This window comes from Athene noctua, chromosome 5 (assembly GCF_965140245.1).
Source record: "Athene noctua chromosome 5, bAthNoc1.hap1.1, whole genome shotgun sequence".
NCBI lineage: Eukaryota > Metazoa > Chordata > Aves > Strigiformes > Strigidae > Athene > Athene noctua.
This window is the reverse complement of record NC_134041.1, coordinates 13503742-13522057: the sequence shown is the minus strand read 5'-3', so window position 1 is coordinate 13522057 and position 18316 is coordinate 13503742. Positions and strand designations below refer to the sequence as shown.

Sequence of the window (18316 nt, the reverse complement as noted above, 5' to 3'; positions counted from 1 at the left end):
AGATCAGCATTCATAGAGAGGTTAAGGACTGAGCTGGAAGTCTGAAGACTACTTCTACCCTTGCTCTTAAAGATGATCTTTCCAGGTATATGTTAAGATTTTACCTGCTCTTCCCAAACTGTTCTTGTTTCACAGGATTGTTATAGACTTCAGAACTATCCGTCAGGTACTTTATACTAGCACAACATTTATATTCAAATACATTTTAAATCATTTTATTTGTTGGCCTTCTGCAGTCAGGCAAGGATTTTATTTTCTTTACACAAGATTACTTGAATATGCAAAACAAGTCTGAGATGTGCTATCATGATTCTTCTCCCCATCAATGAAATTCATGTATTTGATTTTTAAACTGAATATATTTTAGTATGTCATACAGTGGATACCGAATGCACAGTATAATACAATATAAATATATACTAAATATTTTTAAGGCATAATAAATTAATGAACTTTCTATAAAGTAGTTGGTGCCAGTATGATGAATAGAATGTTTCCCTAAGGACCTGAGGGTGCCTATTTAACACTGTTCAGTGCCTGCATTTGCATGCCCCGTTAAAGTTTAGTAGAGCCCAAAATAACTGTGCAGCCCTGCTGCACACATCAAATACCATGCTTAAAGAGTTAACCTGCCCTAAGTCACCAGAGTTTTTGCAAAATGCATGTGGTTCAACATGCCATGAAAATCAGGTCACTTATTTCAGTGCCTCTGTACTAACTTAGAGTGAGAGCTCAGTGTCTCAGACATAGTTGATGACACTTTGACAGAACCTTAAAGCCAAACCCAGAAGTGTGGTCTTCAAAAGCCCTGTTCAGCCACTATCTAAATCTGTGCTTAAGACTGCTCTTTCTGTGTGTCTGAATATGATCTGACAGGGGCTAAATCTGGCAGCCTCCCAGGACATCTAACACTGCCACACATTATGAAGTTTGGGAGTTACACAGTCCCGTAAAACAGATTAGAAAGCTCCCTGGAAAGTTAGAAGGTAATGCTATGATCTCTAATTTATGTGCTTCTCAAAATACATGCTTTAGCAGCTTCTGGAGAACCAAGTCAAATGCTTTACATGCCATTTCCATGTATGATCCCCAACTCAAGACCACAAATTGCATTCTCTTTTCTTATCTTTTATCTGGGCTAAACCATCCTCAACCATGATTCTGTCCAAGCAGAAAGGCTGGACTGAAAGTTCACTTAAGTTTTTTTCTGTTGGGCAGCTCTTTGCAGCAGAAGAGGTACCTCAAATCCATTTCAGGTGCATAACTTTCCCAATCCACCGTAAATAACTTTAGTGTTATATAGATCGAGATCTGAAATTTCACTTCCAAGCCATGCATGAAAGTCAGGTATCTCAAGTGATTGCTTGTGCATCTATCCTGAGGTTGAATCTCCTCAGTTTTCAACACTTCAGCACTTTTTAAACTCCTACCTGAAATTCCTTGTTGGACACTAAAGTTCAAAACTATGGTTTGAACTTTTTTGTTTCACTATTCCCCTATGTCATAAGGAATTAATACTCCTGTACTTTAAGGCAGGAGTCTCCATTTAATGCTCCTACAGCATTTGGAGATCCTCAGAAACAAGGTGATATGTAATACACTAAAAAAAGCATTATTTTTTAATGAGTTGAGGTAAAGAACCTCTTGTTTCAGAAAATGGGAAGGCTATATGTGTGAAAAATACAAAAACGGCCACTTGAAACTCTATTTGAAGAAGAATGCAAAAGAAAATTGTTACTTGTTAAGCACTTCTTTTCCCATTATTTCAAAAAAATATAGTCTGATTAGAAAAGTACAATTTAGGCATCTACCACCCTCAAAAGCTTCTCTGTAGTATATTTTACCTACTGCTTCAACATACAACCTGTATCACTTCATTGGATGATTATGTTACCACTTTGAATGAATATTTGCACAAATTGCACTAGTTGGCTATTATCAGATAATTATTTTTAAATTCCTCTTCACAAGTTTTAGCTAGAACAACGTTAATTAAATAATACAGACACCCACAGTGAAATGTAAACCTTTGCTACCTACAGCACAACAGTGTGGCTCCTTACTACCAGTTTATACCCTGTTGGGTCTAAAATACTAGCTTCAGTCTTTCATAACGAGTTTAACTTTCCCTCCCAGCTTCATCATTCTTTTCATACAGTTCTGTTTCAAGTCTTGCGTTGTCTAAGTATGCTGCAACTATAGCACATTTCTGCTTTTGTGACTTAATGTTCTAATTTGAAAGGAAAGTAAGAGTAATTACTGATGTAATAAAACATGAACATACTATAGACAACTCTACGGAATTTTAATTAGGAAGTTTAGGTTCACAAAATTTCCCCTGTCCTCCTTTCAATGAGCTGTCACCCACTGCACATCTTATTTTCATGAATTTAATATTTTGAACACTGTCAGCTTTGACTTCATATCTCACAAGCATAAACATAAAGCAAATTATGATGCTGCTAAATAAGAGCCTGAAATGCAATCTTCTTATAGAAATATGTATGTCTAACACAGCTCCTCTTTTTACTGATGGCACTGTGCAAAAATATGAAGGCGTAAATACTAGCAGAGTTGATTCGTTTTAATTTTTTTGCACTTAAGCCATGGCCTCAGTCTAAAGAAGGATCTAACCAGACTCTGACAGTTAAAGATTAACAGTCCTGCCATACCAACAGGCTTGACAAAGGAGCTTAACTTAATCCTTAAGGCAGTATAAGATGTCTTATGTGTATTACTGCATAGGAGCACAACTTTAATAAACACAGCATAATGTAATTTTCAGTAGGTTTACTGATTTAAAGAACAGGATACCAAAAAAAAAAATAAATAAATTGACAGATCTATTTGTTTTCCAAGGGAAACAAAAAGGAACTAGAAAACTTACTTTTTAAAGATTACTTTTATTTTGAATTTCAAAGTCTCAGTGCTTCGCACAGACTGATACACAAAAAAGCAATTCCAATAAAAGAAAAGACAAGCAGATGCAACCTCATCATCTACAATCAAGAGGCGATGGAACTACAATTTCAGCTCAACTGGCTTACACACTTCTCTGTTATAGCTGGTTTTAGCTCTGATCTCAGTCACAAGGTTTTCATGCACTTCCCGTGAGCAATGCACTCAATTTTAAAAAGTCTTGAGAACTTAAATTGGTCCTTGAACTTAGTATGACATGGCTGAAATCACCTCTTGCACCTTCAAGTGGAATTAATCTTTTTTTATTTGCTATCGACCATGAAAATTAACTATCATACCTGAAAGTTCAAATGTTAGGACACTAATTGTCATGTTAAAACGATTTTTTTCACATTATGCACTACAAATAGGATATGTCATCTTCATAACACACTGAAAAATATCCCTAGGAAGTGGCATAATTCTAAAAAATCATTTCTGAGAAACTTTAATAAAGCTGATGCATCTTATCATCAATCAATTTATTCTATATGTGTCTGAGAGCACTGATAATGGCTCTGTCTGGTTTTAGCATAAACACTAGGGTGCTCCTAATGCAGCTGTTTCACTGTATTCCATATCAATATGAAACCTCAAAGACAGGTTTTCAGGCTCTTGTCTCAAATCTAGATTTGATCTGAAGATACGTGTTATTACAGGTTATATGTATATGTATGTATAGGATATGTTGTTATTCCATATTAACAGCAGTGAAAGCTCTGAGGGGAAGACAGAGCCAGCTGTACCTCCTGCTGAAGCCCAGGATGCTGCACATTCAATGTCTTTCATGAGAGCAGAAACATGATCCCCACACTTACAGGTGGTAACAAGCTGTGAGAAGTTTCAAATCAGCACAGCTGGGAGTGAAAGGTGATTCTAAAGCCTCATTTCACTTTCCAGGCCAAAATGTCCACAGACATAATTAAAGATACCCTGAAAGCTGTTCTGTATTGCACAAATTGCTGCAGATCAAAAGGGATCACTGTGCTGGAAGAAATCACACACATTAACACCAGAGATACCCTCCTGGTCCTGATATCCCTCCTCCACATCTACCAGCTGCACAAAGTACCTCATTTATGCCCTTAAACCATCAAGTGATACATCAACACTACTCCAGAGAAAGAATATTCAGCCTATCTAGGTTCATTGCTTCTTTGCGTTGTTACTGAGACATAAAGCAGATACAACAAAAGTGAAGAATCTAGCTCTCGTTTTGATTCCATTTGTTAAAAAAACCAAAAAAAACCGAGCTTTTGGCTATTCAAAAAATTAAAAGATAAATCAAAATTAGACCTATTAATATGATAATTACATACAGAAAGAGTAACATTAAGGCTCAGCAGTCTTATGTTAGTTAAGATATTATTAAACATCCTATCAGCAAATATTCCTCATTGACTGAAATTAAGATACAGTCATCAACATTTCTGAAGAAATATACATGGTAAGAATACCAGAAAACACAAATATTACCAATTAAATAACCTATGTATATAGAAATAGCCATGTTAGAAGCACAACCAACTCTTAGCTTCATTCACAAACATGATTTTCTAAAGCAAAGCAATTAAAATCTTTTCTTTGACAAATATGTGCCCAGTGAAAACAGCAGATTTTGTCATAAATGGCAACTTAGATGACTAAATCATGGTCTGTGAGCCTAATTTAGGGTCTCATTTCAAAATCTGAAAACCCGATCCACAACATCATCTATCATAATAGGTTGCTGTACAAAAGAGAAATGCTGAAAAATGGTCTTTTCTGTTGTGTACTAAACCTGTGGCAATCTAATGACCAAATTTTAAGTACCAAGAGTATCGTGTGGTATGTAAGACTTCCAACTGAACACTGAGAAGTACACAATTGTACAATAAATCTGTAGGTTGTAGTTATATTCTCCAATTGTATTAGGTAGGAGATTCTTGGTGGTGTGGCAGAGGACTGAAAATGCTCCTCTGGAGCAGGGTTAGGAAACCATCAGGATATGGACTAGCAGGGTTTTGCAAGGAGATGTAAGCAAACACTGACCATGCTCCTCACAACCAACCACAAGCAAGCTCTGCCCACGCACTGAGATTGTAGGACACAGAGAAGCTCTATGGTGTAAGCTACATAACCACTCTAAATATGCTGCTGAGCCCAAGATAATACACCCTGCCTCTCAGTCAAGCTTGTTAGTTCTGGCTTAGTAACATGCTAACTGCAGTTACTCAGCTGCCAGAGCAGAGCCGGTGCAACTCCAACCAGCTCAAAAGGAGGGCAGAGCATGCTCTCGTCTGCTGGCAAAATCCCATATAGACATATGCTTAGACATCATGTCAGCTGGCACTCGGCAAGAAGGGGAAACCCTCACTGAAGTGCTGGTTATTATGTATAGTCCCATTCATGTCCGAGGTAGTTCTCATGCATAATGTGAGCAATATTATAACAAACTGTCTCAGTCTTCGTAAGGCTCATGAATCACTATTAAAAACAGAAGGAAATCTGGAGCAGTGTTACAAAGAGAATATATAAGTAGATGAACAAATGAAAATAGCAGTGACTTTGTCACAGGCTTATAGTTTGTAAAATGTATTTTGGATAGTCATCAATAATATCAATAATGTCGATTTTATAGGATGTAAGCGTCAAGAAGGAAATTATCTAAACAAAACACAAAGTGTTTTGTTATATTTTGTTTTTTTAAAATAAGAGGAGTTCACCTACAGTTATCCAGGCACAGGCAGATGAACTGAGGAAGCACAGGCAGTATTAATTCTGCATCACACTGGCAGCTGCAGTCAGACCACTGGTTGTATTTTGAGGTTTTATGTTCTTATTTTAGAGTCAACCAATATGCTGAGATGTGTAAAACTAACCTTTTTACAGTAACATTAGGAATAAAATGGACAGCAACAAAATTTAGGAGCACATTTGACATTATACTAATCTCAAGGGATAAAATTCAGCCAGGTGTCTGAAGGACTGACCCAAAGATGCCACACTGAGAGCTAGAGCAGAGCAGGGAAGGAACATCACAGGCTGTACAACAGCACATATTCCCCGTGAGCCTCTGCGCTCTGCGTAAACACTGAGGATAAGGTTGGCAGAGAACTGCTTCCATGCATTTGGCCAAAAGCTTTCTCATGAGGACCCCGGACAAGTCTCAGAAATCACATTTTCTAAACATACCTTTGCTGTGGCCAAATGTTCAGTCTCTGCAAATACAAGGTGTATACAGTTTGGATGGCTGAAGATAAAGAACAGCTAGTATTTCAAATGCAGTATCAGTCCTTGGCACTGCACTTGAGAATGACCAGAAATGTTCTGGGCATGTCTGTACCACCGTTCTCCAGGCACCCTGTGTGGCTTCAGACTACCCTGACCCTGACTGCCTCGGAAAGCACAGTGCAGAGCCAGCCCAGCTCCAGAAAAATGCACCTGCCAAAGGTCCGGATTTACTTGCTCAGATACAGTGTGACTATTCTGCTTTCAAATTCAAACTAACAAGCCTGCCTTGAACTACACTTACATAGACTTACTGACCCAGCCTCCCCTAGCTTTGGGATCTCTGAATCACACTTTATTAGTCCGTAACCACGTGGTACCTTCCTGTCAGTTGCCTCAATTATGTGCTTCCTCAGATGCTTATGTTTCGTACAAGTCACAAGGGTGAATTTCACTGAAACAGAATAGAAATGTCTATCCACAGAGAATGCAATGCAGGCGAGAAAGTTTAGAAGGTAATGAGCCTGAATGTAACTCACGTCACTATCTACAAAACACAGCCTGGTGTGTCAAACTGGGAGAAAAGGTTTTAACATCATGCAGGCAAACTGGTAAGTAGCATGTACTTGGTGATGAATGCAGTCTCTAGAAGCTTATTTCTCAGCAAACCATTTCTTAAGCATAACAATAGTCCTTTAGCTTTCCTGTGCACAAAGCCTGATACAGATATACATTTGCACAAACTTGCACTGCTGAATTTTTCTTTTCCTTAGAGATAACTTTTAGACCGATGCTCTGCTGAATGTTATTACATCTACTTTTATGACCTGATATAGCTGAGGGCAAGATATATTCTAATTCAATACTGTCCAACAGTACAAAATTTACAGAATATTTTCTTTCAGCAATATTAACATCATGTCAATACCTGAGGATGCTAATAACACACTAAAATCAAAATATAGTATTTGCTAAACAAAAATGTATATTCCAAATGTATTGACTGTTTACTGGAAATATTTGCCTCCTCCTTTCCAGGTTATTTCTTACTAAGCTGTACATTCTGTAATGGAAATTTTTCTACAGCTGCAATAAATTTTTAACGTGTTGTATGCAACAATGAAGTACACATTCATATATTCTTGTTACTTAGAACAGTCCAGATTATTAAACCTGAATTAAGAAAACCTGATCTATACTGCCTGTATACCATATGAACCCATTACTGTTCCCTTTTCCTGGACAACAAGTGCACTAGTTCACTGTCATTGTGAAAAAATACTCTAGTAATCTATTAAGTATATTCATTCGCCCCCCCGTACTTTAAAACAGCCCAATCTTATTCTGAAGTTTTCTTACAAGGTTCCAGTAAGAAACGAGTATTTATTATTGCACTTAATATACACATCATGCTTCTCTTACACTGTATGTCTCTCTGAATACAGTTCAGGCACTAAGGGTATTACCAGTTTTGCCTAAACTCAGTTCAGATGTGGTATATTCACTACACAGATGTGTACATGTCTCAGCACCCAATTCTGTCCTTCATACAACACCATCAAGGGACACCTCAGAGCTCCACTTCTCCATTTGTATTTTGCACTTCTGTCACGAACAGACTCTCTGAAGGTAGAAGGTTTCAGCTTTGACTTGTCCCCTCACTTCCTACACGGCTTATTCTTAACTGTATTTGGATATTTTCAGAATGACAAAGGAAAACAATCAATAGCAGTTTCTGAACTGAAAATATTTGCTTTTCCAGTTGATAGCAAACTTCAGTAATTAACCTGGTCTTAAAATTTTAAGCTTTAACTGTTAGAGCAAAAGAGTGATGACTAATGGAGATTGCTTAGGGATGAGGTGAAGCATCATGATGTTTCACTTCACCTTCAAAGCAGCTTTTGTGCTGTCACATCTGCTTGTATCAGCACCAAACGTCTGCTGATTTGATCGTAATTGCCCTAATTAGAAGTCCAATTAATACACTAAGTTCTTATCAATGCCACCTCAGCATCAGTGACGTGCATACGGAGCACTACTGAGCAATACAGGTTAAACTAATAAGGAAGGTCACCGGGAAAAGGGAAGTACCTGCACTCTATTGTTCGGAGGATATCACATAGTTAGGATGACACTCAACATCCACTTATGCCCCAGGACAAGCAGAAAGGGAGAACTTAAGGAACTCTATTGAGAGATATCCATCAGCTATGAAAAAAAAATTACATTTCCTGTCATTGAAAATCTCATTTAGTTCAGACTTGCTTCCACTAAGGATTAAAACCCTTCAGAAGAACACTTTGTCTTCACAGGAAGATGAAAATAGCTTAAAATGCTCACAGTGAAAGACTGTGCGAAAAAAGTGCACAATATGGTAACTTCAAATGGTTATCAAATATAACACACTTCAGTACATACCAGACATACAACTGTGGTCACTGAAACTAATGATGAAAATGAGAAGAAAGAAGTAAGGGGTTCTGCACGAGAGACAGGCAAATCTCACTAACAAACAAAGTGTCACCAGTTCCCTGCCTGGAAGTATTTTGCATATCCATCAGATGAAGAATTTTGCATGTTCACAAAAGAAGATGGGAAAGCAGAAAAGGGAAACAGCACCCACTTATTACAATATGATGCACAGGATATTCATAAAACAGGAAAGAGCATATTTACTCATTCTTAACTTTTCACAATTCAGGATAAAGGCTATAATCCAGAATCAGTCAAAAAACAGAAGCGCAAAATAAAATAATCTTCATACTTCTGCAATTTTTCTTCTATGAAGAAAAAAAAAAAGAAAGAAAGAACTTTGTCTTAGCCAGTTGTAAAAACAAGATAACATATTATGACCAATTTCATGGTATCAGATATTGCTGAGAGATGTGACTTTTTCAAAATGTGAGAAAATTAAAACACAATTCTACATTAACTGTCTTGACCTGACCATCTACCTGCTATTTATGTTTGTACTGAAATCAATCATCAAGATTTTGTGATAAAGTCTCTAAAATTACCTTTCTGCTTCAGTTTCTAAGAAAGAAAAAAGCTGTAGCACAAAATGTCACAAACTACAAGGGGCAAGATCTCCACCTAGTATAATGACAATGATTTACTCTCCTTTATCTTCTCAATAACCAGGAAATTATCAGAATACAGCTAGTTTGTGGTTGGGTAGGTTTTTATGCATCACGTACATGAATGAATGTAATAATACCATGTATTAGATGCATGCCAAACATCCTTCATTTTTTGGGGACATCTGAATATTTAATAGCACCTGTACTCTTTTTAGACAATTCTTTTAAGTAACAGGTCCTGACATCTGCCCAGAGTCACTATCTCTACTAGTAAGACTTCATCTTTAATGACATTTATTTTAGAAAGAATTAGGCAATACTGATAACCATAAAATATTACTTGTTTATCCCAACAGCTAACATTTGTGTTCTCTCTCAAGCAGACCCTGAAGTCAGAATTCTATAAAAATTTGTCCAACTACAGAACATGGACTTTTTCTTAAAGTAAATGCATAAGCTGCACTGATATAAACTAACTGATACCTATATGTAAACATCTGAAAATATTTCAAGATATTCTAAGTTGAAACAGTGCCCGTCTAGGACTACTGGTTCTTTGCAGAGGTGCCAAGCAACCTGGAAAACAGGAAAATGTACCATTATTACCTGTCATTGTTGTGTGCTCTGTATTGCACACTAGGTATTGTCATCTAGTGCACACAGAAGCTGCTAAAAACCTTAGACAAGGGTCATCAAAATGAATGAATCCAGTATTATGATTTGTTAAGACTGAAAAAGCACACTACTGCAGTCGCTCAAAAGCAAGATATAAAGCACAAGATAGTAATTATTCAATTGTTGGGTAAATCTACTAACACAATAATCTCTGCTCTGTGGGTGTGGATATTCAATTACATTCTCTGACTGCCATGGTCCACATTCTTTTTTTTTTTACTCTGTAAACTGTAGGTTTTAATAAACCTACAGTTTATCAGCATAGAAGGTAACTACAGTACCTAAAAATTTTAAAAGAGCCAACAAAACACTGAACAAGGGGCTTTTTGGACTCCTATCTTGCCTAGATCTCTGACAGATGGAAGTGTCCCCCAACAAGGTTATTCTAGAATAAAGTCTCCCCCTTGTGGATCTCTCACATAATAAAAGCTCCATCCAATAATTGCATAATAAAGTCCGTGCTCCTTCCTTTGCAGCTAAGAATATCAGAGGCAAATAGGAACATGTAACAAAATCATGGTACATGGTTTACTTCAACTCAGTGGGCTCAATCCCACCTCAGGCAAGACAAGCTGTTTTGTTATAAGATACCTTATGATTCTGTGATAAACTCATCTGAAAGACACAAACACCCGCAGAATAATTTCTTCCCATCTCCACATAAATTAGTTCTGAAGGTTGCCTTAGTGACCTCCCATAAACTATTCAGCCCAGAACCATCTATGGTTTAACTAGGTAAAAATTCAAATTCCAAACTATTTTCTATCCAATACTTATTAAAAAGAATATAAAAATAGCAAGATTCCCACCCGCCCCCATTTTAAGTGCACAAAGTTTACTATTCTGGAGAAAGTAGTTTCATCCCAGAACAATTTATTGTGTCTCAGAGATTAAGGAGCTATGGCACTACTTGCAACACGACTCTTCCTCAAACACTTCATTAACTACACTATTCTCTGCATTAATTTAAAAAGATCACAAAGATTTCTTTGCATATGATAATTTACATTATCATAAATTAAGAAATCATTGTGATCACTTAAATTATGTTGATCTCAACGCTCTCCTAAGGTATTTAAACATGATTCTAATGAATCATACATTTTGTCTGCAAGATTGATTTTGATACGAGTTTTTTTATTTTCTAAGAAACAAAATCCTTGATGGCTTGAAATATTATTCAATTACATACATGACAAACTCATATTTTATTTGCAGTACCAACTGTTGAGTCAATACATGGTAAAAAGCTTTTTAACTATCCAGAGACATGTTTTCACATTCATTTCAGAACAGTAATATAATGGTTAAATATTTATTCCTTGCAAGTTCTGGTATTGCACTAGGTTTCCTACTTTCATTAACAGTCTCTTATTTGTATGCAGTAATTGCTTTAAAAATATTAGCATTGTAATTTCTTGCTAGCACTATGATAAATCAACAGAAAGTCTTATCCCCATGCCTCCCCACGGAAGAGCATAATTCTGCTTCCCTTGATGCCAGTGACAAAACCTCTTTAATTTCAGGGTTAATACTGAAAAAAATTCTTGAAAGATGTTAGTTTGAAAGTCTGAAACTCTTGTCCTTTCTAACTGCAGAACAGATGTAATAGCTAAGCGGTGCTACACTCTGCCAATATGCCTCTGTAAGAAACAACAGCTCCTCGAAGTAGAAGGGTAGCTGCTACTTCTCCGTTTCAGTCCTTGACCTCTCAACAGCAACTATCAGCAAACCATGTTTTCTGTTCTAAATGTGAGAGTTTTTAGAAAATAAACATCTGGTTATTGAGAACAAAAAAAGATACCATTCATTCATTTCAAACATCCATCAACAATGACTGTCAACTGCTGTTGCTCTGGGACGTGCAGAGGCAAAATGCCAAGAGCCAATCTCCGAATCCACTGTATTTCTGAATTTTCTTCTTTTAAGAGTTCAGCTCAACAAAAACAAAGTTTGCACTGCTAAACTGCAAAAAGCTGCTAAAGCTAAGAACACAGGTTCTGATCTCTGCTGCTTGATGCAGGGAAAAATGAGCTTACAGAAACCAGGAAGGCAAACCACTAAGAAACAAAACATCACAAATCTGACCAAGTGACAACAGACTCCTGCAAAAAGACTCTTCAACTCAGTAAAAAGCATATTACGTATTTTAGCTGTATTCTCAGAGACTGCCTGCTTATCTTGACAGGATGGATGAGGAACTACAATTCTTACTGAATATAAAATAAGGAAAATAATTGGTAATTACAATATTGCAGGCTATATTTCAAAATCATTGGTACTTTACTAAGTACCTTGATTTTCTGGCAAATAGTCTCCATACATGATCACCCAGCACTATTAAATGAGCTGTATTGCTACTAGTGACAGACATTTGTAATACATGATATTTCACAACGTGGACAATTGTTATTTTTTATCCCTGAAGAGAAATGTCTATACTGCTATACAACATAGCTTCTGTGTGTCAATACTCATATTGTAATCATGGATTAATAATAACTTCAGTACTTATCATATAGCTTCTACATATATGTGTGTATTTACTCTCATTAAATGCATTAGAATGGGTACACCACCATAAAGATGAAACTAGGTTTTGCCATTAAAGCAAACTATGGGATCCATAAACAAAGTCTTTCTAAAGTTAAGAATACGTTTCAGCTCCTAGATCTGAATGATCTAGACATTTAGTCTACTACTCACTGTCATTCATGCATGAACACATGCCAAGGATGAATTTCGTATAACGGTCATTCAGCTTGAGGTCATTCAACCTGACAAATAATCCCAAGATTCTACACGGGAAATTAAGGAAGCTGTATTGTGAAAAGTCTACCACCCACTGTCATTTCACACCGTCACCTCTGTGCCACCAAAATAACACGTACCATTGGTGAAAGTCATTCCTCCCCTACCTTTGCAAGCCTGTTGTCCTCATACAACAGGTACTTTTCATCTCCCTCCAGATCTCCCCTGTCTCTTCGAATATCATGTCCTTCTCACAGCTACAGAATTTTATCTTGCTCTCTTCTTGCAGCTCTCCTAATATTCCTTAAACCATCCTGATTCCTTCATTTTCTCTCCCTTTGGGCTGGGCTTTCATGCTGCTTGCTATTCAAGCTGTCTCCTCTGCAGTCTCCAATGTCCCACCTAAAACCCATGTTCTGTAAAAATTTTTCACAGTTTCTCAGTTCTTGTAACCTCTTTCCCTATACTCATCATCACCAATCCTGCACCCTTCTTTTTCCAAACCATTAATTCCTGTGATCTTTTATGTTCTCCGTGTTTTATTCCGCAGGAAAACTATGTATTCTGGGATTGCAAATCCATGTTAAATATATGGGTCTGCTAAATTACTAATACAAATACACTACTAAGAGTTAAAGCCCTTCTCTCCCCCATCACCTCCTTAGGGTAATACAGTGTCTTCACTGCTCTGTATACCACAGTGGCACAGCTCTCTTCATGATCTCATGTGCATTAAAATAAGACAAAGCAAGCTGGGAACACAGCAGGGACTGCACAATCTTCTTATTGACCCACAGAAGTTATGTGAAGAAGTTATTAAACCTTCAGCAGATTATTACTGTGAGGCATGAGCTATGTGAAATGAAATTCAGAAATGGACTATCTGTGGGTTTGGGGCCATATTACAATATATTAAAAACCCAGAGGATCATTTTTTTCCAAAACACAGGGAAACATTAAAATTACTCTGGAAAATAATAAACACTGAATAATGATTTTAAGTACGTTCTATTAATGAGGGATGGTTGAGAGTCAGGAGAAACCAATGTAAGGGGTTACCACTGTCAGAGGGCTACTCACATAATACACCCTAAAAAACCCACAGATGCCTTTTCAATTATTATTGCTTACAAATATCATGTGCATATATATCTACACCTCATCACTACAGTCATGTTCAAGAAGAACAAAAGAATTCCAAGAGAACACCTCACACAGCAGGAAGCCCCATGGCCAAACTTGCTTTTTCTATACAGACATTACATTTGAGAATTTCCAGAAGAACCATGTAAGAAAGCAAATAAAGCCTACAAGGGACCATCATGAGCTATTTTTCTGCGTTAAGAGCCCTACAGATAACTCTTGCATAGAAAGTGAAGCCAGAAGGAACAATAAAAACCTCCGTATATCAAAGTCACTAGTGTTCACACACAATTCCTCTAAACTGAGCCCAGTAACTTGTTTGGTAACATATCTTTCAGAAAGATGTCAGTCTGGATGTGAAAATATGAGAAAGTTAAGAATCCTCACTTCCCTTGCTTATTTTTTACAGTAAATTTTAACTGCAAGAAGTATTAAAAATACTAAACATTATCTGGGGTTTTGGCAGAGGGTCCTTGGAGTTTCCAGGTAAATGCAACAAACTGAACACTGCACAAGAAGTAGAAGAATCTGCCTTCTGAGAAAATTACTGGAGCTCAAGTATCTCTTCAGCATGGATGTGCCATCTTGCTCACTTTATGTCATTACATCTGTCCTGTGAGCTATCAGAGCTTCGTCTGCCTATCTGTGGTAAACGGGTATTACAGTCTGACAATCCAGCCTGGTAATTCCTGTGTCAAGGGGAGGGACATCATTTTGTTCACCATTAAAGAGGTGTCCTCAATTTCTAGAATGGAGACTACGGTTGACAACTTCTGCTTCCCAGGAGGAGGATGAAAAGGTCATTTGTGCAGGAGATATAGTTCTCTTCAGTTTCCCAAGATGAAATGAGCTAAGAATAAACACCTACCTATTGACTTTCCCTTCCAGTAACTAAACTTCCCTCTTTAACCCTTCCTAATAGCATCATAAACGCACGATTGTGGTGCGCCTCTAGCATCCGACACCAGAAACAAAACATTTCGGCCTCCCATCTTCTACTGGGCAAGGGAGGAGATAACTGACCCTGCACAAAGGCCTAGCTGCGGGCTGGACACCGGCTCCTGGGGCACTGGGGGCCAGGTGGCACAGCCCCCGCGGGCTGCCGAAGCCAGCCCCGACAGCGAGGCAGCCCAGGGCCCCGCGGTCCCGCGGGGCGGGGGTGCGCGGCCGCCTCGGGGCGGGCAGGCGGAGCTCCGCAGGTACGGCGGGCCGGGTGCCCCCGGGGAGGCCGAGGCAGCGCGGGGGTCCCGGCCGCCCCAGGGCCGGGTGCGAGGGGCGGCCCCGCGGCCGGAGGCTCACCTTGTGCTCCAGGACGCTGATGTAGCCCTCCAGGAGGCCGGCCCCGATGGGGAGCGCCGGGCGGTGCTGGCCGCGTCCCGGCGGGGGGCTGGGCACCGCCGCCACCTGCTGCTGCTGCTGCCGCCGCCGCGGCTCCGGGTGGCCCCCGCCGCCGCCGATGCCGCCGTACATGAGCAACAAGCTGGTGCACATGGTGGTGAGCGCCAAGCAGACGGCCAGCCCGTGGCGCTGCGGGGGGCAGAGAGAGGCGGCTCAGCGGGCTCCCCCCCGCCGCCGGGCCCTGCGGGGCGCACCGCTCCCCCCCCCGCCGCACTCAAGGCGCCCGCAAGTTTCACGCCGCCAGAGGCCCGGCAAAAGTGCGAGGAGAGAACTGGGGAACCCCCTCCTCCCTCCTCCCGCCCCCTCGCCGGCCCGCTCTCCCGCTTCTCTCCCTCTTCCAACCCTGCCCCTTCTCCCCCCGGTGTGCCCGGCTCCCCCGCGCCTCTCGTTCCCACGCAGCCGTCCCCCTTCGGGCATCTCATTCGTGCATTTTAACGACTGTTGGGGACTGTAGCGCTCCCCCCGCACCCGCGCGGCTACCTCCAGCCTCGTCCTTTAAGCAGATCGGTTTTCTAACCGCTCCTTAAAACGCACACACATACCCACACCCCCCACCAAACCACGAGCAACACGAATAAAAGAAAGCCGGCGGAAAGTTCTTGGCCGCCGCCGCCGCGGTTCTGCTCGCCTCCGCGCGATCCCCAAGAGCCGCGGGGCTGCAGCCCGGGGACGGCTGGAGCGGGTGGAGGGTGCCCGGGGCAGCCCCGCGCCGCGCCGCTCCGCTCCTCCCCGCCGCCGGGGCCGGGATGAGCAGTGCCGGCGATGCACTTACCATCAGGGTCTTCATTTTGGGCGCCTCCCGGCCGCCGGTCCTCCCGCTCCCCGCTAGGCTCGGCATGGCGGGGAAGCCGCAGACATGGCTCGGCCAGGGAAGCGCCGCCGTGGCGGGGATTAGGGGGGAATTACACCCGGCCGGACCCTCGGAGCCTGCCAGAGCCGGGTCCTCGGCTGCCCCGCCTGCCTCCGCCTCCGCCTCCGCCTCCTCCCGCCGGCGCAGCGGCGGCTCCAGGGCAGGTGGAAGTTAACTTCTGCCTCCCCCTCGGTCGCGCTGCTCCGCCGGCGAGTCCGCGCCTCGGCGGCGCGGGGGGGCGGCGGGCGGGCGGGCAGGGGCTGCCTCCCCCGGCCCAGGCTTCTGTCCTGCTTGTGCCACCGGGGCGCGACCCTCACGTTACACTATCTGTATTTTTCCCCAGCGGAAAATTCCTCCTTCTCCCACCGCTAGCTGGGTTTCCTGAAGCTGGCAGCATTCAGGCAATACTTCACGTTAGTAAAAAAATCGACGCCCTCAACTCCTTGTGCGGCACTAACACCACCCTCTCTCACACTGTCTTTCCCAAGCCCTAAAAACCGGTTTCAAAACCTTTTGACAGAAGATTTCTCCATTTCTTTAAAGTACATCTCACGGGCTTGCTCCCCACGCTGTCCTGGTTTCTGAAGACAGACATTTTCCCACTCCCATAAGCAGCCTTCTAAAGTTTTTTATTATTTCTTTCTTTGTGTTAACAGTGTACCGTTCAGTCGTGAAAACTTTATTAACAGACCTCAAATTACATAGATTTCTTGCTCTGGGAATTTCACATTTATAAATGTGCCCCTTCAAAATAAGCCATTTTAAGGTTGATTTCTTATGAAGTTATTAAACTGACAGCATAGCATTTTGAAAAAAAATCTATCTCCTAATCATGAAGATATTTCTCTTGAAACTGCTCATGGAAATAATAGTTCTAATATACGGCTTCACATCTAACCTATAGCTATATAACATTAAAGATTACATTAAGGAGAAAACGATCAGCAGGCTAACTCAACCATGGTCACAATAGCAGCTTTCTCAAGGCTGGAATTGTCATTGAAATTCATTTTTTATCTTTACTAATTCACTGCAGGACGAACAGTGAAACAAATGCCATCTCTAGCGCTGGTACAGCATGCAGCATTTAGTGCCTTTTAAGAAAGTAAAAAAGAAACAAGAATGTATGGTACATCAGCGGATAGCACAGTAAACACGCTTTATCATTTCAAAGAAGAATGCCATATTGCACGCATGCTTGCTATTTATTCAGTTTGTGGGTTTGGTTTCAATAGTACCAGTTGTTAAGACAAACGAAGCAATATAAGAAGAATCTTATCAGGTCTTGGTAATTCTTTATTATGTGGTTGCACTTGACACTCAAATTAGTGAAACAAAGGGCCAACTTGATGAATCATTGAAAGCAAATTATCTGTGGCTCTCCAAGGCTTCCTGCAAGAGACTACAAAAGGCAGCTCATGCATTTTACAGTGCTGTTTCTCAACTATCAGCAAGCAGGTTGCTGGTGACTGACCTTTCTAAGCCTTTCTAATATATTTTGCCATGCCAAACTGAAGCGTCATTTTTATGATTTAGGCTCATGGCTGTATGTTAGACATCTGTTACACAGTATGTCTGACCAAATTCATTAAACTTATGGGTTTTGGTAGAATAGGCTGATTTAAAAATCTACTGATAAAGGAGACAGACTAAATTTTCTAATTTAATGCTGAGCTTGACTTGAATAATGTCCAGCTTTCTGCTCGTCAAATATTTAATTAGATTGCCATGATGGTCATAGACAGTATTCTTGGCAGTCAAATGCTCACTGAAACAAATACAGTAGTGTAATGTAAATCCTATGGAGGTTTTTATGTGTAAGCATGGGAACTTTGGAAATCATCTGGAAAACAGCCCAGCTAGTTAATTTAATTTTAAATTTGTATGAATTAATAGTTCTAGCTATCTGGAGGGTGGTTTTTTAACACTCTTGGACTCTACATACATGTAGATATGCATCTGTATACCCAATAGTTAGACTTGCGAAGAGAAGAGCATAGGCTGAACTCATAAGCATTTAATCAACTTGGACACGAGTCAATATGGAGAACATCTTAAAGTCCATCTGACTTCCTGCTTCAACAAATTTATTTTCAATATGCAAGGGATACTGAACTGTCCATGCATTTCCTTTCCTCTCTAGAGCTAGGGGTAAAGACAGATTAAAACATAAACAGCTGCTTTCCCTAGCCCAGGAGAAAAAGTAGCAGAGCCTGGTTAGGTTTTTCAACAAAGTTTGACTGAGGAGAGC

At 40.4% G+C, this 18316-nt stretch overlaps 1 protein-coding gene across 1 annotated transcript in view; it reads right to left on the bottom strand.

Moving 5' to 3' along the window:
- The window catches only part of ST6GALNAC5 (ST6 N-acetylgalactosaminide alpha-2,6-sialyltransferase 5), a 76545-nt gene extending 60278 nt beyond the window's left edge, over nucleotides 1-16267 (bottom strand). Inside the window, exons 1-2 of the mRNA XM_074906409.1 lie at nucleotides 15988-16267; nucleotides 15117-15344 (exon numbers count right to left, since the gene is read on the bottom strand). Coding sequence (XP_074762510.1) covers nucleotides 15117-15344; nucleotides 15988-16053 — 294 coding nt within the window. The 5' untranslated portion in view covers nucleotides 16054-16267. The remainder of the gene's footprint in view (nucleotides 1-15116; nucleotides 15345-15987) is intronic.
- Nucleotides 16268-18316: the final 2049 nt, after the last annotated feature.